The 26,653-nt window shown below is 51.1% G+C and overlaps 1 protein-coding gene across 3 annotated transcripts in view; it reads left to right on the top strand.

Annotated features, from left to right (window-relative positions):
• LOC120853620 (complexin-2) overlaps window positions 1–9,647 on the top strand; it is an 89,092-nt gene extending 79,445 nt beyond the window's left edge. For all 3 annotated transcript variants that reach the window (XM_040227584.1, XM_040227583.1, XM_040227585.1), the window contains exons 2-4: window positions 4,375–4,494; window positions 4,638–4,813; window positions 5,566–9,647. In XM_040227584.1, the coding sequence (XP_040083518.1) occupies window positions 4,464–4,494; window positions 4,638–4,813; window positions 5,566–5,763 (405 nt within the window). In that variant the 5' untranslated portion in view covers window positions 4,375–4,463 and the 3' untranslated portion in view covers window positions 5,764–9,647. The remainder of the gene's footprint in view (window positions 1–4,374; window positions 4,495–4,637; window positions 4,814–5,565) is intronic.
• The last annotated feature ends 17,006 nt before the right edge of the window (window positions 9,648–26,653 follow it).

Genomic DNA, 26,653 nt, shown 5'->3' on the forward strand with positions numbered 1-26,653 from the left:
GGGGAGGTGAAATTTCCCAGGGAGACAGTAGGGGAGTGAGGGGCCATGGAGGGGAGTCAGCAAAAGATAGAGGAAGGCCATCTGAAAAGTAGGATGATGACCACAGGAGGGCATGTCACGGAACTCGGGAGATTCAAGAAGGTTGAAAACAGCAGAGCGAGTGAAAGGGCGGTGAGGGGTCCTCATTGGCCTTGATGCTGCAGAGGGATGGAGGGGGAGGAGGAGGAGAGCCACGGAAACACTCCTGGGTCCGGTGTTAGGAGGACTCTGGCAACTCTGGCCAGGGCAGCTTCAGCGGCAAGCACAGCAGTTGCACATCTCTGACCTCACAGAGACAGAGTTTGACCGGGAGGTGGGAAAGTGGTGACACCAAGGGGAAACCACTTGATTGTGAAGCTAGGAGGCAGAGATTAAGAGAAAGATGGGCGTCAGAGCAGGAGCTGGAGAAGGAAGGGGATGAAAGACACCTAAGGAGAAGAGATTGAAGATGTGAGGCAACAGGAGTAATAAATGGATCAAGGAGAAGATGCAAAGAGAGAAACTCTGAAGCTAAGGCAGATGGATAGGCTTCGAGACTTTTCTCCCCTGGGAGTTGGGGAGGGCATGCAGGAGCTTGCACTAGCAAAACATTAATTGTTTTGATAATGATAACAGCCACCATTTACTGAACTTCTGCCCTATGCCAACTGCATTCCACAGATTATTTCTAAGCCTTCAAAAGGGCTTTATAATCCTCACTCTATAAAGAAGACCGAGACTGAGAGAGGTCGTGTCGATTACTCACTATCACACAGCTAAAAAGTGGCAGATCTGGGATCTGAGTCGGATGGGCCTGACTCCAGACCTCCTGAGCCTTCAGCACCACACCACACAGAGTGGGAAGGAACTCACCTGCTGAGAGGGATGAGGGAGTAGGTTGGGCCTTAAGAAACTGGTCAGGGGGAGTCTCACCAGGCTGAAGAAACGGCTCAGCAGCTGAAAGGGCCGTGCTGGGAGTCAGCCGCAGGACCTTGGTGGTGGGCCCAAGAAGCTGGGCTCCGTGATCCTGGCAAGCTGGGAGTAAGAGGCAGCTGGAGTGACAGGGGTGTAGCATGGAGAAGACTCGAGTCCTTGAGTTGCTTTGCATGCAGGGGCTGGGCGGTGGCAATGGAAGTTTTCTGAGTGGATGCAGAGACAGAGGAGTCTGGAGAAGGAGACGGTCTGGTGACGGAGGTGGCATGTCGAGTGTGGTGCCAGGGGGCATACAGGGGGAGGCAAGTGTATTTCTTGACTAGTTTGCCTATTTCACACACATGTGCACGTGCACACACACTCACTCACATGCACCCCAAAATGTAATCTGCATGAGGGCAGGACTTAGTCTGTCCTGTTCACTATTATCTACCCAGTGCCTAACACACTGCCTGACACGCAGTAGGTGGGGCTCAGCTAATGCTTATTGGATGAATGAGTATCTGGTCTGGTGCCCAGATAAGATGTCTAGATGCCATCAGTGTTAGTGCCCATTAATGCCCCTGGAAAGGATGAGTTCCCCCAGGGAAAGATTAGAGACGAAAAAGAGATAAGGACTGAGGTCAGAGTCCTGGAGAACTCACTTTGAAGAGACAAGAGGAAGAAAAGAAGCAGCAAATGAAGGGAGGGAATAAGGAGCAGGAGGCGAGGAAAGAACTGAGTCACAGAAGCAAGAAAGGAGAGGGCTTTGGGGATACAGTGGGGTGGGGAGCAGTTCAAATGTTTCAGAACTGCTTCAACAGAAGAGCTGGGAAAAGGGCCCAGTAGATCATCTGACTTTGGAGAGAAACTTGCCAGATCAGCAAGTTAGGAATGAGGCAGGAACTAAAGCCCAGGTGCCCTGTGGACCAATTTGAAACATCTCAAATTAGACTCCTGCGTCCTCCACCACCACCTGGCAATTCCTTGAGCTGCATGTAAACACAGAGAAGGAACCCAAGAGTTCCTGAAATCATTTGATTATTATTCGTTTCCTGTTCTTAGAAATGCAGTCTCTTTACAATATTTTTAGTCCAATGAAAACATCTTGATTGACTGAGCTGAGCCGCCTTCAAACTCAGAATTCTGGATCAGGGTGGGTTCTCCTGCATTTCCTGGAAATCCTGTTCCTTTCTGGAGTGTCTTCATAAACATGCAGTCAGTGATGGCTGACATTAAGGAGGACCAGCCACACACCAGGCACCTGACCAGTATCTTATCTTCCCCTTCTAACATCGGTGCAGGGTTAGCCTTTAGCACTCCTTCATTTTGCAGGGAATAAGCTGAAGCTCTCCCAGAGAGCCACAGCCAGTGAGGACTGGGGGTGGGGGCAGGATTTCAAACCAGGTATGTCTGATACCAAAGTCGCTGGGGATGGTTTTCAACTCCATCATGCCTTTTTCTCCTCAAAACAACCCATCAGGTGATGTGTTCATGTAAAAGTCCTCAGATGAACTTCCAGGGCCATTGTATGCAAAGATCTCAGTCTGCTGATATGTCTCCTCATTTTGAAAGAAATGAGGAAAATCCATCATCAGAAAACAGCCAGTGACCTTGAACTCAACCTGGTTGTAATATCCGGCCTGACTCCTCTGCCACCATTTCCTAGGACCCCTTTATCCTCCTAGCCAAGCATAAAGACCCCAAGGCTGTGTAGAATAAAAGGCCTTGGGGAGTAGGTCTGGCTTCAGTTGACCATCAGGGTACAGGACACTTTGATTAGCTCATGGATGTCCCCTCCACACCTGAGAAAGGATTTGTGGTGGATTTGCCTACAAAGGCACCAGTGAAACTGAATGATTAAAATAAAAAGAAAGTGTCTGAGAGTTAGAGCATCTGGGTTCAAATTCTCAGGGATGCAGGAAGAACAGCGTAAGAAGGAGGCCAAGGGTAGAGAAAGGCTCTAGGCTACCCCTCCACTCCCACCACTGCTGGAATAGTTCCATTTTTATGTGTTTTGCATAATGAGATTCCCATTAAGAGTTTATTTGGAGAAAATCTTCTGAGGCAAAAAAATAACAATAAAAAATATAATAGAAACTGAAAGTTGGTGATTTAGGGAGAAGGAAAGGAGGACTAACATAAGCTGAGTGCTTACAACACCCAGCACTTGGTACTTTAAAGGCCTAAGCCCCAAGAAGATTACCATGTCTCCAACCCCCTATGCATAATTCAAAATGAAAATCAGTATTAAGCTATAAAATAGAAAACTTACATGTATGATGCAATGAAAATAACTTATTTCTCCATTTGTCTAATTTCAGAAGCCTGGATATGTTCAATATAAGCTGGCTGCTCTCATTTTTCCACCCACTTCTGATTTGCTGGGGCCCCAAATGCAAGCTCACTCCTTCTAGGGCTTGACGCAGCAACCCAGGCTGGAATTCTCTCCAGTCTCCACAGCAGCTCTGAGAAAGGAGGCACTGCCATCTTTGTCTTACAGAGGAGGAAACAGGGGCTCAAAGAGATTGGATTACTTGCGTGGAAGTCACACAGTAAATAAAGAGTTAGGGTAGCAATTAGAACCCAGCTCCACCTGCATCCAGATTCTGCACTTTCTACAGCTTTCCTGGACTCAGTCAAATTAAAACAATACAGAAAAGATGAAGGCTTTAAAATATGGATCAGAAGTCATTTGACAGCACCTATGTGCCTGGCACGGAGAAGGCGATGGCACCCCACTCCAGTACTCTTGCCTGGAAAATCCCATGGATGGAGGAGCCTGGAAGGCTGCAGTCCATGGGGTCGCTGAGGGTCGGACACGACTGAGCGACTTCACTTTCACTTTTCACTTTCATGCATTGGAGAAGGAAATGGCAACCCACTCCAGTGTTCTTGCCTGGAGAATCCCAGGGACGGGGGAGCCTGGTGGGCTGTCGTCTATGGGGTCGCACAGAGTCGGACACAACTGAAGCGACTTAGCAGCAGCAGCAGCATGTGCCTGGCACAGGACTTCACAATAGCTCAGTGGTGAAAAAAAAAAAAAAAAAATCCACCTGCAATTCAGGAGACATAGGAACCATGGGTTGGATCCCTAGGTCAGAAAGATCCCCTGGAGGAAGAAATGACAACCCACTCCAGGATGCTTGCTTGGGAAATCCCATGGACAGAGAAGCCTGGTGGGCTGCAGGCCATGGGATTGCAAAGAGTAACCAGACAGGACTGAGGGACTGAGCATGTTCACACACTCACGCCTTGCACGAAGCAAGTGCTCAGGAAACAGCTCCTTTCCACCCCCTTTCCCTGAAGTACCAAGCACTGGATCTTAGCGTCTGACTGATGGTGCCTGATGCTGAACTAGAGTGAGGCCTTCCTCTGTCTGACTCCACCAGCCTGCCTATGCATAGGCCTCATCCATCTGACCTCCAACTCCTCTTTTTGCAGGTAGCCGCATCACCCCCAAGCCAGGCCTGCCTGGAGCCCTGCATGCAAATTCAGCCGCTGGCTAGGGCACACTAACGCGCATTGTAGGCATGGACTTCGTCATGAAGCAGGCCCTTGGAGGTGAGGCCCCAGCCCTACACCCCCTTCTCCCTGCCCCCCACCCGCTCCCCACTCCCAACCCAGGGGCCTCAGTGCCCCGGGGCTCCCTATGCCAGCCTTGCTACCATGACGCCGCCTCTTCCTCCCCCAACCCTCCCCGACAGGGGCCACCAAGGACATGGGGAAGATGCTGGGTGGAGAGGAGGAGAAGGACCCTGACGCACAGAAGAAGGAAGAGGAGCGGCAGGAGGCACTTCGGCAGCAAGAGGAGGAGCGCAAGGCCAAGCACGCCCGCATGGAGGCCGAGCGTGAGAAGGTCCGGCAGCAGATACGAGACAAGGTCAGCGCCACCCTCCTGCCCGTCCTAGAGTATAGGGGGTAAAAGAGGTCCCCCACAAACTCAGCTTTCCCTGAATCCCAGCGTTCGCCTTAGACCTAGTTCTCTCTGAGCCTCACTCTTTTCATCAGAAAAATGCATGTCACAGAACACCCTCCCTCAACCGTTCTGGAGATTAACTAAGTGCACACAGTACCCACTCCCGAATGTTTGCTGCTATAGGTCCACGACCTTGTGCCCGAAATCCTGGAGACCATACAAGTTTGGAATCCAGAATTTAGATGTTTGGGGGAAAGACTACAGTGCCCCAAGCACTGACATGCGTCACTTCCGGTGGGTTTGCAGCTGCCACCCTGTGCCAAACAGTTCAATACTTGTCTGCTTGCCCTGCAGAAAAATCAAGGCTCTAAGTAGCCTTCCATCAGCTCAAGACAAGTCTTGTCACCAAAATTGGGCCCCAAGCATGTGGGAGACCCTTCAGTTTTCAAATCTTGAAAGATTTCAAACAAAAGCAGAGAAATTATGGGGGCAGGTATTTATTTTAAAAGAAACGCCATGCATCATCTCTCTCTTGTTAAAAACCCACAGAAGACAGGCCCAATCCCACGAGGAAGATGCCCTTATGCCCATTTTACAGATGAGAGGCCCGAGGCTTAGCAAGTTCCCATGGGCTGCCCCAGCTGCACGTGCGTGACTGTGAGACTCAGCTCTCTCCTTGCCCCATTCACGCCCCTCTCCACCCTTCCCCTCCCCAGTATGGGCTGAAGAAGAAGGAGGAGAAGGAAGCCGAGGAGAAGGCGGCCCTGGAGCAGCCCTGCGAGGGGAGCCTGACCCGGCCCAAGAAGGCCATCCCGGCAGGCTGCGGGGACGAGGAGGAGGAGGAGGAGGAGAGCATCCTGGACACGGTGCTTAAATACCTGCCCGGGCCGCTGCAGGACATGTTCAAGAAGTAACCGGCCCCCCCAACCCCCAGCCCCATCCACTTGTTACTTTTTTTTTTTTGGTTCTTTCTTTTCTTTTTATTCTGTTAAGTCTCAGTTCTGAAGGGGAAAACCTCAGTTGGCCTCTGCCCCACTTCCCCGGCCAGGGGCTCCTCCCCCTCAGCACTCCTTCATGGCCCCCTTCACCCAGGGTATCCCGCCTCCATCACCTCACTCGCAAGTTGCTTGAAAAGAAGAAGACAGCTTCTCTCCAACAGGAAGTGTTGAGCCCAAGGCGGGAGGCGCTGGAGGCCCCCCCAGAAGCCTGAGGTTTGTGCCGGTGTGGTGATGCCCATACATTCCTTCACGCGCCCCACTGCCAGGAGGATGACTGTCCCCAGCCAGCCAAAGTAATGACACATTCCAGCCCTGCCCAGCATGCTGACCTTTGGCCTCTAAATCCCCGTGGGCCTCCGGGTCAGGGCAGGGCTTGAGTGGCCTGGCTCTGAGAAAGGGAGTCAGGGTAAGTCTGGCCTGTCAGGGCCTAGCCTGAGGCTGGCCTGCTCTGTTGTGGCCAGGCCCGGGGCTGGGCAGGAGGCTGGGGCTCTCCTCCTTGCCTCCCTCTAATGACACCCGGTCCAGGAGCACCCCTCCGCCACCACCACCCGAAGAGGCACAGCCCCTGCCAAGCCAGTCCCTCCACACGGATCCTCTGTGGACTCTGACTCATCTGTGGAGGGACCCCAGGGTAGGGCAGCCCCTTGTCCCTCCTCCCACTCCACTTGGGTCTGGAGCCCCACTGCCAGGCTGGGCCCAGCTTGCCCAGCCAAGGGGCTGCCCGGGCCCCCAGAAAACACTTCGAGCCATTGGGCGGCGACAGCCCACGCCATGGGGCTCCCCCACTGGCGCAGCCTCGCCGCCCCCATTCTTACCCACCCCTCGTCCTCACATTGACCTGTCCACGGGCTTCCAGGGCTCCACAGTCCCCAGGAAGACCCCTGTTGACCTTCCTGGCCAAAGCCCCAAGCTTTGGGGGAAAAGCCAGTTCCCACTTGACAGAAGGTGTCTGTTCATTCATCTCACTGGCCAAGAACAATCTCTCCTCTAGGATGTGAGACGGACATTTGTTCCCCACACCCCAAATTTTCAAGGCCTCCTTCTCAGTCAGTTGTGTGAGAACGAGGGAATCATGGAGCACGAGAGAGGAAGGTGTGTGTCCAGCCGTGCATGAATGTGCATGGTGGAGACCGCATCAGCAACTGTGTGTCCAGAGGTCATACGTATAGCCAGCCCTATGACTACAGTGTCTTGAGATTTTGTGTGTGTGTTAGTCATCATCCCTGTGTCAGAGACCCATGTATGTTAGGCAGCCTTGTATATGTATGCTTGTTTGAGGTGGTACGTATGAGTGGAGATTGTGTCATATGTGTGAACTAACCATCTTGTATGTGTGTTACAGCTTGCATGAGTTAGCGCGTATCTGCAATTGTTTTCAAAAATAGTGTATACATCAGGAGTGATAAGAACGTGTTAGATGTTGTAAAAGTACATGTTTGAGAGAGCTGTCAGATATGCCGAGACTATTGTATGCATGTGTGTGGGCTCTGAAAAAGCAGTTGTGTGCTGGATGTGTGCTTGGGGAAAAGGAATATAGGTAAGATGACTGCTCTTGGACCCAAAACCACTAGTCACGGGTGCCCACATCCAACAGGAGACCTTGTCCTTGGCCTGGAGTCCTCCTGCCCTTGGGGGGTTCCTGCCTGAAGTCCTAGAAGTCCACTGAGACAGACCCAGGCAGTGCCCCAAGAAGCCATGCTGGCCCCCACTAGGGCCTACCCCAAAAGCAGGGGCCAGGGAGGGGGCGACTTGCCTGCCCCGAAGCCCCTGCCCCATGGGCCCCAGTTTGCATTCTGCAGGTTTTCCATTTTAGTGAATTTATGCTTTTATTTCAGAGACAGACATGTGTCTTCTCTGTCTGTTTCCAATAGTTAAAGCCATATCAGTTAGACTGCAATACTTTAAAGACAAGACAAAACAATCCATATGTTTAGGGAACCTGAAAAGTCCCCTGGTCTGTCCCTTCTCTGGGGAGCAGGGCCTCAGCAGCTCCAGTTCCCTGGACGTGCCCTTCTCCCCCACCCCTACCACCTCCGCTGTGCCCCTGTGTCCTGCCCCCCAGGGGGCCTGTGTCTGTGCCTGTGTCTGTGATGGGGAGCCACCTTGCACCCCTGTTGTCTGCTTGTCTATCTGTGTCTGTTATCCTGGGCAGGATGGTCATTCTCAGGGGCCCCAGGGGCCTGAGGCAGAAACAGACGGGGTCTAATCTTGGTTCCACCTAGACCCAGGGATGGACCCCAAGTGTTTAGAGAGGTCTCCCTTTTGACAAGGGCCCACAGACCTCAGAGGTGGTACCAAGGCACAGAGAATGTGAGATGGGCAGTGGAGACTAAGGCGCAGGGGGCTTCAGATGCACAGGGGAATCTAACCACACATGCAGGACATCCCAGGCAGGCCCGAGGGGCACCAGACCCTCAGATGGTGTCTCTCACAGTCTTCACAGCCCCTCTGCACCCCCAGAGTGGGCTCAGGGCTTTTCCCAGAGGAGAGTGCCTTCCAGGCTGTCTGGCTTCAAGCTGGTGCACATCCCGGACTCCAGCCTGCTTCTGAGCTGCAGGACTAGCCATCTTTCTGGAGGAGGAGACGGGGGAAGAATTTCTGCTGGGGCATACACTTCCAGGGGATGACTCCTGGGTCCAGAGAAACACGATGACCGTCGTTCCTGACATAGACCCCACTGCGGAGAGAGGGTAATATGTGACCAGAGAGGATGTCATGGGCACACTTGCAGGGGCACAGAATGTGGGGCACTCTAGTCGGGAATGGATGGTCCCATGAAGCATGTGGGGTGAGAGGGATGTGAGGCCGCTGATGGGAGGACACAGAGCATACATCACACCCAAATGGGGCAGTGTGCATGCCACACACTCAGGAGGTGGGCCAGGGAGGGAGGAACCCCACAATCCACACGCGCACACACAGCACACAAGGGAGGCATCCCCTAGCTAGGAGAAAGGAAGGAGCAATCAGCGCCCATGAGTGAAAACAGAACAAAAGGCCAGGTTGGCAGGGAAGGCCTCCTTCTTGCTGTGTGCCTGGGAACTGACCACCGAAGAGCAGAGAAGGGGCTTCTCTAGGCTCCCTGTGCTGGGCACAGGTACATCCTGCGTTCCAGGGCTGGAAGGTGTCCTTAACTACGAAGCAGTCTCCTCCAAATGCAAGGTCAAGAGACCCTTTCGGCTGTGAGAGAGGGCAAGAGCCAGAGACAGACAAGGGGACAGAATAACTCCAGCTCAGGTCCCTTTCAGATGAGACAGCTGGTGAGCAAAACAGCCTCCCCACAGGCTCCTGGCTAGAGTAAAAGGGGGGCAAAGCAGCAGCCCCAGGAGCCCCTGAGCCCAGCTGGCAGGGCTGCCCACCACCACCACGCAGCTGCTCCATCTGACTGGGTCCCTCACGCCGTTGACGTGGGGACCAGCTCAGGGGCTGGGGTCAGACTGGCACTGAGGACAGGCCCCCCCACACCACCCCGGCTCTCCTCCCACTTCTGTGTCCCCCATCTTCACTGCAGAGAGTAAGAGGCGCTCCTGCTGGCCCTCGGGGCGGGGCTGGGGGTCCCAGTGAGGCCCGGGCGAGGACGGCCATCCTACCCATGTGGGGGAACCCCTTCCCCACCTCTGTGCTGTGTCCTTGTTGCTCTGCTTCCTTTAAATGTGTCAGTGCCTGGGGGGAGGGGAGGGGCACCCCTTCACGCCCCCCGAACCTGACCAAAAGCCATGGCTGTTGCTCCCCCTTTGTATGACGCAGATGCTAAGATGTACCAAACCAACCATGACACAAAGAAAAGACCTTGTACAGTAGCTCTCGGTCTGTCCTCTTCTGTCCATCGGCACCGCCTGGGCCACGTGCGACACCAGCTGAGATGAGAGGCCAACCCACAGAGCTGGAGAGGCCCCAGAAAACCTTCCCTTTTACCTTCACTTCTGGCCAGGACATTCTGGCAATGAGTGACCCCCAGAAACCAGCTGAGGCCAGAGTGAGGCCTGGCTCCAGAGATTCAGAGCCATTCACATCCTGCCCTTCAAAGCCAGCTGGTAACCCTAGGAGCTGGTGGTTCAGCCTGACTGTAAGCCCCATACCCCATCTCTTGCCACCCTTTCCCACAAGTTCCTTGGGTGTGGCATCCTGACACAGAGTCAAGTCACATCAGTTCAGTGCAGTTCAGTCGCTTAGTCGTGTCCGACTCTTTGCAACCCCATGAACCGCAGCATGCCAGGCCTCCCTGTCCATCACCAACTCCCAAAGCCCACCCAAACCCATGTCCATTGAGTCAGTGATGCCACCAACCATCTCATCCTCTGTCGTCCCCTTCTCCTCCTGCCCTCAATCTTTCCCAGCATCAGGATCTTTTCCAATGAGGCAGCTCTTCGCATCAGGTGGCCAAAGTATTGGAGTTTCAGCTTCAACATCAGTCCTTCCAATGAACACCTAGGACTGATCTTTAGGATGGACTGGTTGGATCTCCTTGCATTCCAAGGGACTCACATGAGTCTTCTCCAACACCACAGTTCAAAAGCATCAATTCTTCGGCGCTCAGCCTTCTTTATAGTCCAACTGTCTGTCACTGGTTGTCTCACCAACATTGATGGAGTTTCTACCTCTGCTAGGCTGTGTGCAGGAGGCTGGGGACCCAGAGAAAGGATGCCATTCAGCATTGCTCCTGGACACAGACACATGCCAGGCCTTGTTGAGGGTCAGGACTAGACCACCTTTGGCTACCCCTCCCCTGCATAACCCTTCCTTAAGCTAAGCCTCTTCTCTCTGCTTGGACAGACATTCATTCCCCACACCCTGGTCTCCTAAACTGTATCTCTTCTCTTCTACCCACCCTCTCCCCACCAGCCCATCCCACCTAAAAGACTCATCTAAAACTCAGACTTAGCCATGTCACTCTGCTGCCCAACATCCTTCAGTGGTTTACAGGGCAACATCACCATTGTCAAAATGGCCGTGTGTGACATAACCCCCACCGGCTAGGTCTGACCCCACCTAACTGTGCTCCAAACATCGGCCCCCCCCACAACTAGTTCCCACACATCTCATGCTGTTTCCTGTTTGCCTATTCTGTCCCCTCTGCCTAAATTAACGGTGCCCTTCCCCTCCCTAGCTTCCCAAGACCCAGTGCCACTGTCACCTCCTGGGTGACGCTGGAAAGGACCCTGATGCTGGGAGGGATTGAGGGCAGGAGGAGAAGGGGACGACGGAGGGTGAGATGGTTGGATGGCATCGCCAACTCGATGGACATGAGTTTGAGTAAGCTCTGGGAGTTGGTGATGGACAGGGAAGCCTGGCGTGCTGCAGACCATGGGGTTGCAAAGAGTCGGACATGACTGAGTGACTGAACTGAATTGAACTGATTCGTTAGGAGTCACAGGATCCAACCACAGTTGCAGGGAAAGGACTGCACAAGGGTGCAAACACTGGGACAGGGATCACTCAGGTCATCTTAAGAGTCTGCTCCCACAGAGGCCGAGGCAGCCCCTTCCCCACAGAGGAGCAGGAGTTAAGCAGAGCTTCAGTGGAGCCAAGCCACAAACTTCTTCCGCCCTGGGTGGTGGAGGAAGTGTCTCAGAGCAGGGCAGGGGCCAATGCTATGCTCTCTTGGGGCTTCTCCAAGACTGAGGCCATTCTCAGAGCTGGGGTCCAGGTTCCGAGGCCCTTTTCTAGCCTGGGAGTTGGAGAAAAATGGTCCATGAGGGCTTCTTGCTTCCCTGGGAGTCCACCTGTGTGCTCTACCAGTATGCCAGCCAGTGTCCCTCCAAGGCCCAGGTCCCTCCTCAGTAAACTAACAGCTCCAGGCATTGAGATGTTTATTCTCTGCCTCCCTCTCCTCTCTTTTACCTCAGATGCACCCCAACGTGCCCTGGTGGGAAATGCCAGCATTCTCTGACTCTGGGCCTCGAATGTTTTGTCCTAAAGAGTCAGTTAAACAGTACTTACTGTGCTCCCACCACCTGCCAGAAAGCACTAGGTAATTCTAGGTACCAAGAACATCAACTAACAGCCCTTCCATCCAGAAATCTACTCATAAGTGGAAGAAACAGGCAGATAAACAGACCTATTACCCACCTAAATATCTGCAATGATACAGGCAAACTCCAGGCACTTGAGGAAGGGTCCCAGGAAGAGGTGGCATCTGAAATGAGTCTTAAATGAGGAAGAGTCAAGCTGGTAGAGGAGGGCACCACAGGCAAACAAGCTGGCATTGCCTGACATGGGTGGTGGAGGAGGGTAGGAAGAGGTGAGGGATGTCTACAGGAACTTGAGTTCTTGGTGGAAAGCTGAGAGTCTGGGGACACCAACCAGGGTGGGATATCACACAGTGGAGCTTGGGCTCTTCCTGCAGGTGGTGGGGAGCCCTTGAAGGGTCCTTAGAAGAGTGTGACCTGATCAGATTGAGGAAGACCATTAGGGTTGTGAAGAGGATGAACTAGGAGCCTAGGGAGGAACTGGGGCAATATCAAGATCAGACATGGCAATACCTGACCTCAGGCAGTGGCAAGTGAGTGGGGAGAAGTGGGTAGACCAGAAGGCCATATAAGAGGGAAGATTGGCAGGACATAAGGATTGGCTGTGAGGGGTATGGAGAAGGAGGGTGTAGGCCAATGCTTGTGTCTCCATCTTAAGAGTCGGACACGACTGAGCAACTGAACTGAATTGAATGAGTTTGATCTGGGTTTCTGGGTTTGAGGTACATGAGGAAGAGTCCAGTAGGGAGTCTGGAGGGCAGGAGAAGCACAAACCATGTGATTGCTGGGCTAGCCCTCCAATGGAGTGATGTCTTGACCATTTAGCTCACCACAGGGATCAAAGCACAGGATATCAAGCAACCTGGACTGGGAAGAGGATTTAGCTAAATTCGTCCTCCCATGCTACTCAGGAGTCCCTCCTGTGCCATCTCTGGTACAGGGCACTCTGCTTGCACGTTTCCCAACCCCCACCCCACCAGAGTGAGGGAGAGACCCTTACAGAGAGAAGTGGACAGGTCCTAAATCAGGAGCTGCCAGGAGACAGGGAGTTAATGAAGCCTCCTCCAGCATCCCTTTAATTGGCTGCAAAACTCTGCTTTCAGAGCTCTCACTTAGTGCCTGTAATTAATTGGGGCTTTCTGCCTTATCTGAGAGATGATTTGATACCCCCCAAGGACAGTGTTTTCTTAGCTGGATCCTCTAGCTGGAGCTGTGTCTGCACACTGGCCTCTCCATGGTGCACTGACTGTGACTGCAGGCTCCTGCAGGGCTCTTCCCCATTCCAGGCAGGAACCGAGTGGTGCAGACTCAGGGTACAGGCTGAATGGATGGGGCCAGGAGCTCACATTACCACATCCTTGGGCTCCAGGGCCAGGCACCCACTCCATCCTGGGACAGGCCCATGGTCTCTATCTCTTGGCCACACTGACTCACATTAACTCTCATAGTAAGAGGCACTTGGCATGACCTTGTCTACAAGAGGGTCAAGGCAGTGCATCTTAAAGTACATGGGGCTGGGGGCAGAAGCTTCCACTTACTAAGCCCCTGCTACATGGCATCCACAGGGTTGATTGCTTTAAAGGCATCACCTCTGCTCATCCTGACAGGAATCTCTGAGGTCAGGTTTGTGCTCGTTTTCCTCATGAGAACACCAATGCTCAGAAGTAGAGGTTTATAATGGGAATAGGCACAGGCTTTGGTTTTCAGACAAACCTGGCTTTGAATCCTGATTCTTTCTGTCTGGTCTTGGGTAGATGATTCAACTCCTCTGAACTTTGGTTTCTTTATCTTTAAAAAATATATATTGAGTACAATAATGCTCAACCTGACTAACACCACCAGGGTCTCTGAAGGAATTAAAGAAAATAATGTCTATAGGTCTACTGGCACAGCACCCGGCATGGAGCAGGTACCTAAAAAGAGACAGCCATTACTACAAAATGCTACTTCCACCATGGGCAGACTGATGAAGACAAATAAGAAGAGGAGGACAGGAAAGGAGGGAGAAGATATGAAAACAAGAAGGAAAAGAATTTATTTCCATAGTAAATTGAGAAGCCTGGATTTAAAGCCAAATGTATTTCATGTCTTTTCTCTGTAACACAAGACAAGCTGGGAGACAAGGGTCACAAGTGAGAAGGGAGGCAGAAGGGAGTAACTGTCTTTTCCAGGAAGCTCTCTTCAGCTCAAAAGAGACTTAGGAATATGTGTTAGTTATCTGTCACTGCATAGCAAATTACCCCCAAAACTTAGTGTCTTCAAGCAATGACCATCTCTTTTCTCTCACAGTTGCTAGAATTCTGGAGTGACTTGACTTGGTGGTCCTGGGTTGAGATCTCTAGTGAAGTTGGGGCTGCAGTCTCATCTGAAGGCTTGACTGGGGCTGGAGGACCCCCTGCCAAGATGGCTCAGACACACTGCTGGCAAGCTGGTACTGGCTGCTGGCAGGAGGCTACCTTTTCAGGAGGGCCTCTCCTGAGGGCTTCTTGAATGTCCTCACAATATGGCAGCTGGCCTCCCCTGGAGTGAGTAATCCATGAGAGCAAGGTAGAAGCTGCAACATCTTCCATGACCTAGGTTCAGAAGTCACCCACCATCACTTCTGCAATATTCTGTTTGTCACATAAACTAGCTCTGATTCAGTGTGGGAGGATACTGCATGGAACATGGGCACCAGGAGGAAAGGGCATTGGAGGTCGGGGGGCACCCTGGAGGTGGACAACTTCACGATCCATGCCTCAGCCCATCTTTACACTCTAGTCAACAAACATTCCTTCCTTCATCCATCCACATGACAAACTCTTCCCAAGGGCCTCCTCATGGCCAAATGCTGGGCTAGGCACTGACCCTCCAATCTGAATGACATAGTCACAGGAGCTGAGAATTCAGACATACACACCAACACATGGTAAACCACTGTGAGCAAACATTCGGATTTTTCCCATCAGTTCTCGCCCCAAACCCAGCTTGTAATGTTGAAGCAATTTGACCTTGAGCAAATTATTTTACCCCTCAGAGCCTCCATATAAAAGGATAATAGTATCTGCACTGCCACAGCAATTGCAACAAGTGTATTAAAATACCTAGCACATAGCAAGTTCTCAATAAATGATGACTAATACTTTTAGTATTATTACTTTAAGTAAATGGAGACTGCACTCCCAAATCTGGGCAGTGGCCCCATCTAGGCTTCCCCTGCCCCACAAGAGAAAATTAGGGCTCTTTGACCCCAAGGCTGCCCCCTGGGTCCTGCCTGTCACCTCCTCCCAAAGCCCTGCAGTGACTCTGGCAGTCTGAGGCTCCTGGCTGCCAGCCCTAATCAGAAGCTTCAGCCGAGACCTCAAATTGATTTGCCATTGTTTAGCTAGGAAGCGAGAGCTCTTCTTGACTCACAGCCAAAATCTATTCTGTGATAGCAAAGTAATCACCTCCGTGGCGGGTGTGCGGAGTCTGTGATAGAGATCTCAGACAAAAGTCTCCATCCTGCACCCAGAACCCAAGCTCACTGCAGTTCGTCGCTGGTCCCCCTTCTCCTGCCTGTGTGTGACCTGCTTTGTGCGTCCCCACGAGTGGCACGTGCACCCCCACCCCAGCCCTGGCACACACACATCCACACTTCACGTGGTCTAATGTAGTGAGCAGTTGGCAAATTTTGCAGAAAGTGCAATGACCTGGGGATCCTTAAAAAAATACCGATGCCTGGCTCAGGCCTCCAGACATTCTGATCCAATTGGTAAGGGGTGCCCCCTGGGCACTGGGGTTCTCGTCAGTTATCCTGGAGGTTCTATGGGCAGCAGGGTTGGGCAACTGCTAGTCTGGTGCACACAGCAGTAGCTTCACCTAGATGCAGGTCCCTCCACATTCATTTAGCACTCAACAGTTGTTTACTGAACATGGACAACGTGCCAGGCACTATTCTAGGAGATGGAGAGTCCACAGAGAACAAAGTCACTGCCTGAGCTCATGGAGCTGGCATTCTGATCAAAGAGGCAGATGAGAAATTATGACAAAATTATAAGGAAAACACATAATATGTTAGATGAGAATAAATGCCTGAAAGGTCACATGTGGCCAAGGCCACCTTTATATGACACCTGGATCACCCACACACCAGCTGGAGCTGCCCCCTACAGCTGACCAAACCCAGGCTGAGTCTCCACTTCAGCCGTATATGAACCCAACTCTCACAAAGACCCCCACCTGGTCACACTCTAAGCCCTGACACCAGGCACAGGGTGAGGCTTAGCCCCAGTGGCAGATAAGCCCTAAGTCCTGGTAGTCCCTGACCATCTGCTCAGGCCCCCAATTCTCACATGAACCCAGGACTTCATCTGGAAGACTAAGCCTCTCTGGCCCCACTGCAGATGCCAAACTTAGCCCTACTCTCCGAAACTTCCCCCACAGAAAAACAAGGTTTTCTAAGAATTCTTACTACTAGTATCTAGAGGCACAAGAAAACAGATGGACTAAACAGATGGGAAATGCCCCCAAGTGGTAGGGTTGTTGATGCTGGAAGGCCCTTTAGAAAGCATCCCACCTCTCCCCTTCATTTTACAGCCAGGCCCAGAGAAGTTAATAAATAATTTTCTCAAGGTCACACAGCAAGCCCACAGCAGAACCAGAATGGGAACCCGGGTCTCCTCTTAATTCAGTGCTCTCTCTGCTACCCTCTGTCCTAAGACAGTGTAGGGAGCATTGCCCATCTGGTAAAATAGCTCCCAGAATTTCCTTTGGGAACCCACTCTTCCCCTGTTCTGTACCCAGGATTGGGTCAAATCCAATCCACCCAGCGCCAAGTATTCCCATGACCCTGTGATCAGTTGTGGGCAAGACTCAGGAGCCAGGGGAGGCAAAGCAGAGACCCAGCGGCTGCTCTGGAACCTTGAGCTATGGGGCAGGAGTGGCTGCTGCCATACTGTTATTTCATGTGGACTGAGGACTAAGCCAACGTGGAATGGATAGCCCATTTGGGAGATGAAGAGAAATGGAGTTGTAGGGACATCCTCTGACCCCAACCAAGCCATGCTGAGAGGAATTCTCTCCTCTGGTTCTTTTTTAGCTTCGTGAGTCAAAAAAATCCACCTTGTGCTTAAAGCCAGTTTAGAGTGGGTTTTTCTTACCTGAAAATCTGACCACTAGAGACAGGAATCCCTTTCCAGCTCTCTAAGAAACTCTCTCACCTGCATCCAATCACCTACTCTCTGACCCCACCCCACCTCTTTGCTCTTGGTCTCCCCAACTCTTAGAGTTTCACAGAGTCTGGTCCCTAAATTCACACAGTACTACTTCTCCCTTCTTCCACATTGTGTTGCGCAGAACAGGGTTCCCCTGCAAAGATGTATACATCTTAATCTTTGGAACCTGTGAATATGTTGTTACTATACACAGCAAAGAGGAATTAATCCTGCAGATGAATTTGAGGTTGCTAATCATCTGACCTGAAAACAGGAGATAATCTTAGAAACTCCAGGAATTGGTGATGGACAGGAAGGCCTGGCATGCTGCAGTCCATGGAGTCGCAAAGAGTCGGCCATTACTTAGCGACTGAACTGAACTGAACTGAATACAGTTGGGCTCACTGTAATCACCAGGGTCCTTAAAAAAGAGGAAGCCAGAAGGGAGAACCAGAGAAATGGCAACATGAAAAAGACTCAAGCCAACATTCCAGACCTGGAAAGTGAGGAAAGTGCCCACAAGCCAAGGAAAGCGGAAAAGGTCCCATAAGCTGGAAAAAGCAAGGAAATGGATTCTCCCCTAGAACCTCCAATAGGACCCTAGCCCTTTCCACCATTTGAGGCTGGTCCAGTGAGATTGACTCCCATTGGATCTCTGATCTCCAGAACTGTAGAAGAATGAATGTGCTGTTTAAACCACTAAATTTGGGGGTGATTTGTCATAATAGTGATGCTGTTGTTGCTCAGTTGCTCAGTTGTGTCTGACTTTTTGCAACCTTATTGACTGCAGCATGCCAGGCTTCCCTGTCCTTCACCATTTCCCAGAGCTTGCTCAAGCTCATGTCCATCCAATCAGTGATGCCATCTAACCATCTCATCCTCTATCATTCCCTCCCCCTCCTGCCTTCAATCTTTCCCAGCATCAGGGTCTTTTCCAACAAGTCAGTTCTTTGCATCAGGTGGCCAAAGTATTGGCGCTTCAGCTTCAGCATCAGTCCTTCAAATGAATATTTAGGATTCCTTTAGGATTGACTGGTTTGATCGCCCTGCAGTCCAAGGGACTCTCAAGAGTCTTCTCCAACAGCACGGTTCAAAAGCATCAATTCTTTGGTGCTCACCCTTCTTTATGGCCCAATTTTCAGATCCATACATGACTACTAAGTAATATACACATTAAAGGATCCTGATGTTACATTAAAGAGATTGGTCAACATCTCATTTCTTTCTGCAGTTCTGGTCGAGCATTTACCATATGCCTAAGCTGGATACTGGGAACACCAACCAGACACCTGACCCTGGCCTTCTAGGCTCCCACAGCCAGCTCGGAGCAGAGGACAGGATCTGTAGTCAGTCTGAATGACGCAGAAGCATAGGGGATGCTATGAGAGCCCACCGGACATGCACCTAAACCTACCAAAGGCAGGGAGAAGGGACATATTCAGGGAGCATTTCCTGGAGGAGCCAGAAGCTGAGGTCACAACCCAAAGCAGGGAAAGTTGTTCCTGGGAGATCCAACAGCAGACACAAAGACTCAGAGTGTCAAGAAACACGGCACATTGTGGGACATGGAGCATGCAAAGGGTGGGAAGGGGCTCCAGCAGGGGCTCCAGCAGGGGCTGGGCCATGTAGAGGCCAGAATGCCAGGATGAATATAAACGTCATCCGCAGGCGTGGGGCATGCATGCATGTGTAATCAACACCTGGTCTCCTGCATTGCAGGCAGATTCTTTACCCACTGAGCTACAAGGGAAACCCACAGTCACTCACTCGTGTCCGACTGTGTGTGACACTTTGGACTGTAGCCCGCCAGTCTTCTCAGTCTGTGGGATTCTCCAGGAAAGAATATTGGCATGGAATGCCATGTCCTCCTCCGGGGGATCTTCCCAACCCCATGGACTGAACCCATATCTCCTGTGTCTCCTGCATTACAGATGGGTTCTTTACCTGTTGAGCCATCAGGGAAGCTCACAGGTGTAGGGAGTCATGGAGAATTTTAAGCAGGAGAGAGATATGAACAGGGAGCAAGGAGGGTCAAGCAGAGGTTCAGAGACCCACATGGAGACTCCAGGAAAGAAGGAAGGGTAGATGAACTAGGGCACACCCATGGAGAAGGGCACAGAGAAGGAGACACTGAAGAGCTAATGAAGAATGGAACAGGCTAGGTGTGGCTTGCCCATGGTGCATCCAGGAAGGGAGGGAGTTGGGAATAACTGCATTTCATGGTCTGCTCTAGTGGGAGCCCTTCTCCAAGATGGTGGCGCAACAGAGGCAGAGCAGACTTGAAGGAGAAATGAGAAGAGGTAAAGTCAGTGGAACCTGGAAGCAGCCCCAGGAAATGTCCAGGAGGCAACTGTTCAGCAGTGAGTCTGAGCCCGGGGGGAGGAATGTGAGTTAACACAGATGAGCTTCGAGGTTCTGGAAGCCAATGGCCCAATGGAGTACTGGGAAGAGAGGAGAGGCCAGGCAATTCAGTCACTTAACAGATTTCTCAACAAATGGGAGCAGGAAGACACTTCAAGACTACAAAGAGAATTGTCAGGATACTCAGAGACAGACAAGACAAAGACTGAGGGTCCGCTGGACCCCACAGCTCCCTGCCTAGCCATCATGGCAGCCAAGGAGACTCCAGGATGGCCATGCATCTTGGAGAGGCCTAGGGATGGCTCTGGGGTCAATCTACCATGACTGCATCCGAGGATGCTTAGGACACCAACCCTACTGCCAAAGAAGTTCTGGTACCATGGTGACAAGTTTAGAGCCTGGAGAAACCCAGTCTCAGCCGTGCCCTCATATAATGAGAAGGGGTTCCCTGGTTTGGACAGAGGCAAACAACCTCCCGCAACTTCCACAGTTGCTTTCTTCCCTCCTCTGCCAAGCTCACCATCCTAGGGAGCATTTAATAACTGGCTGCCAGGTCTCCTGGGGACAGACTAATGAAGCCGCCTTCTGCCTCCTGCAGCCCTTGGGGCTCTGAGCCCTGCCCCTCCCCGCCTACTCCCACCCCTCCTGTCAAACCTCCCACTCTCCCCTTTGAAGCGCTCAGGCCTGGGAGCCTCCGTCTGGGCCCTAAATTGCCAGGCTTTAGATGACAAAGGGAGCTCCAGGCTCCAGGAGAGGCCACAAAAGGAGGCACCTGTCTGGGGCAGGGGATCCTGGGGCCAGAACGTCCCTTCCTGGGTCTTACATCTGAGTGTTCTCAGAATGTCTGCTGAGTGGCTGCAGGAAACAGCCAGCACACCCACCGGGCATCAGGCTGCACATGGGTCTCCATCCCCCAGCATCAAAGGGGTCCCGGTTTGGAAGAACCAGGGTTTGCATATTAAACGCATGTCTCTGCCTCACAATGTGTGACCTTGGGAGCCTAACTTCTTGGAGCCTTGGATCTCTCCTACTTAAAACAGGGACAATGATACCCCCTCACGCAGAACGGATAAAAGGAGGTCATGTGTGTAAAGCACTTGACACAAGGCCTGGGGCACAGAATGTTCGCAATAAATTATACGCCAGAATGTTTCAAATTGCACTCCCTGGCAAGGTAAGGTGTCCAATCAGGATGTGGCTGTTGCCCTGGAAACACAGGTTTCTCTGTACAAAGGGCGAGTGGATGCTGCGGGACTGGCCTCCCCTCTCTGGCTTCCCCTAGGCCGGTTTCTGTCCCTCCAGGGGTTGGTACTAATTTGGAAAACCCTTTTCCTCCTCTTGCTTAATCACCGTGAATCCCTGGAGTGATTTGTCAGACGGATTCCATGGTTGGGCCCATGGATCACAGACGCTCAGATCTTTCCATTAAACCTCCTTTGTGCATGAGTGCATAGCCGCTTCAATCGTGTTCTACTCTTTGCGACCCTTTGGACCGTACCCCTCCGGGCTTCTCCGCCCATAGGATTCTCCCGGCTAGAATACTGGAGTGGGTTACCGTGCCCTCCTCCAGAGGCTCTTCCCAACCCAGGGATTGAACCCGCAGCTTTTTTGTCTCCTGCATTGGCAGGCAGGTTCTTTACCACTGCACCAACTGGGAAGTCCCTTTAAACCTCCTTACTCCAAACTGTAATCCACAAAGTGTGAGGAGGAAACAGGATGCTGCCTCCCCACCCGCGGGGCTGCCTGTGACCAGGCCAGTCCCTAGCAAGGGCTATGGCACTCCTGGGTGTGCTGCTGTCTGGGGCCCTGACTGCCTTCCCTACAGGACTGCATGAGGGCTTTCCTGACGCCCAGATTTCCCTCAGCCAGGGTCTAAGGAGACCCAGGGGCAGGTCTGTCTCCACAAACCTCTTCTGTGGGCTGCTCTGGGCCCTGTGAGGAACACCCACTTAGTCTGCTTCCATGTCATCTCCTCTCCTTCTAGATGTGGGACCCAATATTACCTCGCGGAACGGCTTCTCCCGCACTCTCAGCTCCTGTAGTGCAGGACGCCAAGGCTTTGGGTGTGGTCACATGACCCGGGTCTGATCTGTGAGCGGCTCACACCCTCTAGCCATTTGATTGGCTCAGAAGTAGCCATGTGACCAGGCCTGACCTGTGAGAAAGCCACATTCTTTTAGCCAATTGATTGGTTCAGGGATGGTCACATGACCCAGGTGTGACCAATGAGAGGGCCCCATGCTCCTAGGCACAGTGATTGATTTGGCAATGGCCTGTGACCCAAGTCTGACCAGTGAGAGCCCTACCTGGGAGTTTACCTGAAACCACCAGGAAAGAGGCTCCATCTCTCCTGTGCGGTGGCTGAGTTGGCTTGGCCCAGTAAGAGCTTTGAGCTTCCCGCAGTCATTTTACTACTTATGTGGAAAACTCATCTGTGAGGGCCGCTTATACAGAGGAGCTCAGAGCTAAGCTATGGTGAAAGACACTGATTTGAGCTCTTGAGCACCAGGCGATCACCCCTCCTTCAAAAAGCAAAGTTGCCCATGTCCCACAGCAACCAACTTATAAACTCTGAGTTGCCACCTGAATGAATCTAGGGAGTGATAGCACTCCCAAGTGCCGAAGTGAGCATTGACCAGCAGGCTCAGGGTCAGATAGCCTTGGTTTTGGGCCCCAGCTCTGCATTCCTGCATGCTTAACCTCAGGCAGGCTACACCTTTTGTATGAGATGCAGTTGCATTCTTTTTGAAATGGAGTTAATACCTGAAGGCTAGCTAGAAGACCCCTTACTATTCCTTGGTTAGCGTGTACTACTTCCACTTCTCTATCTTGTGAACTCCCACTTAGCCTTCAAAACCCCGCTCATTGTAACCTCCAAGCAGTCTTATTATTCCTTCCAACCCTCCCCCTACAGAGATAATACATATTGAGAGCTTACTGTATGCCAGGCATTGTGCTATTGCATTAAGGTACACAATAACCCTAAAAGGTGGGAGCTAAAATATCCCTATTTTTCAAATAAGGCATCAGAAACTCAAAGAATTTAATTAACTTACCCAGAATCATACCTTCCTCTCTGGTGGTATGATGGTCCATTTTGTTTCTTGTTATTCTCCCAACGATTCTGAGCTCCTTGACCTTGTGCAGCCCTGCATCCTATCCACTCACCAAAGAGCCTTTACCATCAGTCGGAAGCATTCACACACAGGCTGACCACCAAGAAAGACTCATGAATACTCCTTCCTATTTATCTAGCCATCTTTCTCCTCACCTGCATCGCCCTGACATTCACCAAGTGTCCCCAGGAAAGATGAGGAGGGTGCACTCTAATGCTGATGCCAAAAGCTCAGCTTCTCTGTACATCAGTGCTGAATAAAATCTCGGAGACAAGAGTTTGGGTGAAGTAGAAGAGGAGAGCTTTATTTTTGCCAGGCAAACGGAGCAACAGCAGGCTAACACCCTCAAAACCATGTGCCCCAACTTGCGGAAGACAGTGAGAAGTTTTCTAATAATTGTTCAAAGAGGGTGTGAGCAGCTTGTGGACATTCCTCTGATGGGTTGGTGGTGAGGTAAGTGGGGGTCTGCATCATCAACCTTCAGGTCCAGCTGGTCTGAGGTCTGACTAATCATTAACCTTCCCACCTGGAGGGGGTTTGAATATCTGCAGAATGGCTCAGAGATATCATTGTGTGTATCTGTTGGTGGGGAAACAGAACCTTGCCCCAAGGCTGCTCTTGACTGCTTGTTTCTCCCTGGTCTCGCATCCCCTCCCTTCCCTAGTTAACAACTGCTGGAGTCCACCGATGGGAACTCAGGGAAGGTCATGGAGGCTAAATGAAAGCTGCTTCCTATAATCAAAGAAATGAGGGACACAGAAAGGCCTTGTGCCCTGGAGCCCAAGGGGGCACAAGGGGGCACCAACAAGGTCCCTGCACAGTATCAACACCTCAGGGACCCAGTGGGTCTGTAAAGAAGAAAGTGGATGGCAAGGAGACTTCAGTTAAAGGAGAACTGACTTCTCTGGGTGGCCAGCGACTCTCTAAAGATTTGGAAATATCTGCTAGATACATCATTAATAGCTCAGTTAGTAAATCATCTGCCTGCAATGCAGGAGACCCGAGTTCAGTTCCTGGGTCAGGAAGATCCCCTGGAGAAGAAAATGGCAACCCACTCCAGTGTTCTTGCCTGGAGAATCCCATGGACAGAGGAGCCTGGCCGGCTACAGTCCATGGAGTCGCAAGAGTCAGCCACGACTTGGCAGCTAAAACCACCACCATTGTAAGTTAAACTCAAAGGAATATCTATTCTTATTGTTTGTTTTCCTTAAACAAAACTGGGAGGATACACAAGAATCTAATACAAGGGTTTATTTGTAGTGAGGGGTTGAGAACAGACTGGATGGCAACAAGTGTGGGAGTTTAGACTTTTCTTTTTATTCTGTTTTGTACTGTTTTGATTTCCAAACTCTAAGAATGTATTATCTATTTAAAATAAAACAAATAAAAAATGTTAAATAACAGAAGAAGAAAGCCCCATTTATCTCCAGCTGACTATTGCCACGCAAAGATGTGGGTCCTGCATTGCCAGAGTTTGCAGTTCAGAAGAAAACAGAATACAGGATTTTAATGTGAACTAGCCCTTTTTAAATGTCGGGAATGACGTTTTCACATTTGAAAAATCACTGAATTTGGGGTTCATCTTGCAACTGATGGCATGTCAGGGTTTGTGAGCTTTTCTTCCTTAATGATACATAAAATGGAGGTACATCTTCAATCAGTCTCATAGTAGGTTTGATGAAATAATACAGTAATGGTAATGTAAATAAAGGACTTCCTTTGTAGCTCAGTCGGTAAAGAATCTGCTTGCAATGCAGGAGACCTGGGTTCAATTCCTGGGTTGGGAAGATTCCCTGGAGAAGGAAACAGCAACCCACTCCAGTATTCTTGCCTGGAGAATCCCATGGACAGAGGAGCCTGGCAGGCTACAGTCCGTGGGGTCACAAGAGTCAGACATGACTGAGCAGCTAAACCACCATCAATGTAATTAAATGTGTGAAAACACTGCCCAGCCAAAGAGAGCACACCCCAGATAGGCTGGGGGCTTCTGAGCCCGACTCCCCTCAACCATGAGCTCTGAGCTGCCTTGTTCCATGAACACGACGTGGCCAGGCCCTCAGGCACCCCCAACCTCTCACTGGAGAGGGGCCATCAGCTCCCACTACCAGGGCTCAGCACTGGGGCTAACAAAAGCAGAGGCTGAAAAATGTGTACTGAGTGGATGCAAGAATGCAGAAGGAATGATTTAAGGACAAACTGGAGTGGGAGGTGGCCTCTCAATCCACCTGCATTTAGCCTCTGTCCCAGGACCCAGCCTGACGTTCCCCAGAGCCAGGTCCAGCGGGCCAGGAAGCCATATAGATGCTTCCCAGGTAGACATGTGAGACACACCCTTGAAAGCAGCACGTGCCCCCAAATAGACAAGACCAGTCTGATGCCCTTCATCCTCTAGATAGAGTGAAAGAGGCCTTCCCAGATGGAGAGGGCATGGATACTTGTCTTTGGGTTGTTTGCTTTTGTTTTTTAACTAGCATCTCCCTTTTATTTTGCTCAGAGTTTCTCAGTTTTCCTTTGGGAAACCTCCCCAACTTCCCATCAAGAGGGGCTAATCTCATGCCCCATCCCCCACCCCCACTAGCTCTAGGGCTGGGCACATGACCCAGGCCTGGACAATGAGTGTCAGCTCTGAGATTTACCTTAGAACTACTCATGCCTGGGTGGGATGAGGGGTGAGGGGTGGCTCCCTCTGTTGCTGAACTGGCAGGACATGGGCTAGAAGCTGTTGGTGGCCATCTTCCAGTCCACAAGGCCAGACTGCCTCAGACTCCAGCTGATGCAGAGAGACTGGGACTTAAGAGACAGAGAGACAGGTGTGTGAATGTGGCGAGAGATTAAGACCCATCCTGATAACATCTTTTGAGCTCCTAGACCCATCCATTTCTGAAGTCCATGCCATCTTCTTAATTATGAGAAAGTATATATCTTGTATTACTTAAATTACTTTGAGTTGAAGTTCTATCACTTGTTCAGTTCAGTTCAGTTGCTCAGTCGTGTCCAACTCTTTGCGACCCCATGAATCGCAGCACGCCAGATTTCCCTGTCCATCACCAACTCCCAGAGTTCACTCAAACTCATGTCCATCCAGTCAGTGATGCCATCCAGCCATCTCACCCTCTGTCGTCCCCTTCTACTCCTGCCCCCACCCTCCCAGCATCAGGGTCTTTTCCAATGAGTCAAGTCTTCACATGAGGTGGCCAAAGTATTGGAGTTTCAGCTTTAGCAGCAGTCCTTCCAATGAACATGGCATCTGGTCCCATCACTTCATGGGGAATAGATGGAGAAATAGTGGAAACAGTGTCAGACTTTATTTTGGGGGGCTCCAAAATCACTCCAGATAGTGATTGCAGCCATGAAATTAAAAGATGCTTACTCTTTGGAAGGAAAGTTATGACCAACCTAGATAGCATATTAAAAAGCAGAGACATTACTTTGCCAACAAAGGTCCATCTAGTCAAGGCTATGGTCATGTATAGATGTGAGAGTTGGACTGTGAAGAAAGCTGAGCACCAAAGAATTGATGCTTTTGAACTGTGCTGTTGGAGAAGACTCTTGAGAGTCCCTTGGACTGCAAGGAGATCCAACCAGTCCATTCTAAAGGAGATCAGTCCTGGGTGTTCTTTGGAAGGAATGATGCTGGGAGGGATTGGGGGTGGGAGGAGAAGGGGATGACAGAGGATGAGATGGCTGGATGGCATCACCGACACAATGGACATGAGTTTGGGTGAACTCTGGGAGTTGGTGATGGACAGGGAGGCCTGGCGTGCTGCAGTTCATGGGGTCGCAAAGAGTCGGACACAACTGAGCAACTGAACTAAACTGAACTTCCAATGAACTCAACTTCCAATGTTGAGCTTTAAGCCAACTTTTCCCACTCTCCTCTTTCACTTTCATCAAGAGGCTTTTTAGTTCCTCTTCACTTTCTGCCATAAGGGTGGTGTCATCTGCATATCTGAGGTTATTGATATTTCTCCCGGCAATCTTGATTCCAGCTTGTGTTTCTTCTAGCCCAGCGTTTCTCATGATGTACTCTGCATATAAGTTAAACAACCAGGGTGACAATATACAGCTTTGACATACTCCTTTTCCTATTTGGAACCAGTCTGTTGTTCCAATCCAGTTCCAATGGTTGCTTCCTGACCTGCATATAGGTTTCTCAGGAGGCAGGTCAGGTGGTCTGGTATTCCCA

Source organism: Oryx dammah, unplaced genomic scaffold, assembly GCF_014754425.2.
Source record: "Oryx dammah isolate SB20612 unplaced genomic scaffold, SCBI_Odam_1.1 HiC_scaffold_26, whole genome shotgun sequence".
NCBI lineage: Eukaryota > Metazoa > Chordata > Mammalia > Artiodactyla > Bovidae > Oryx > Oryx dammah.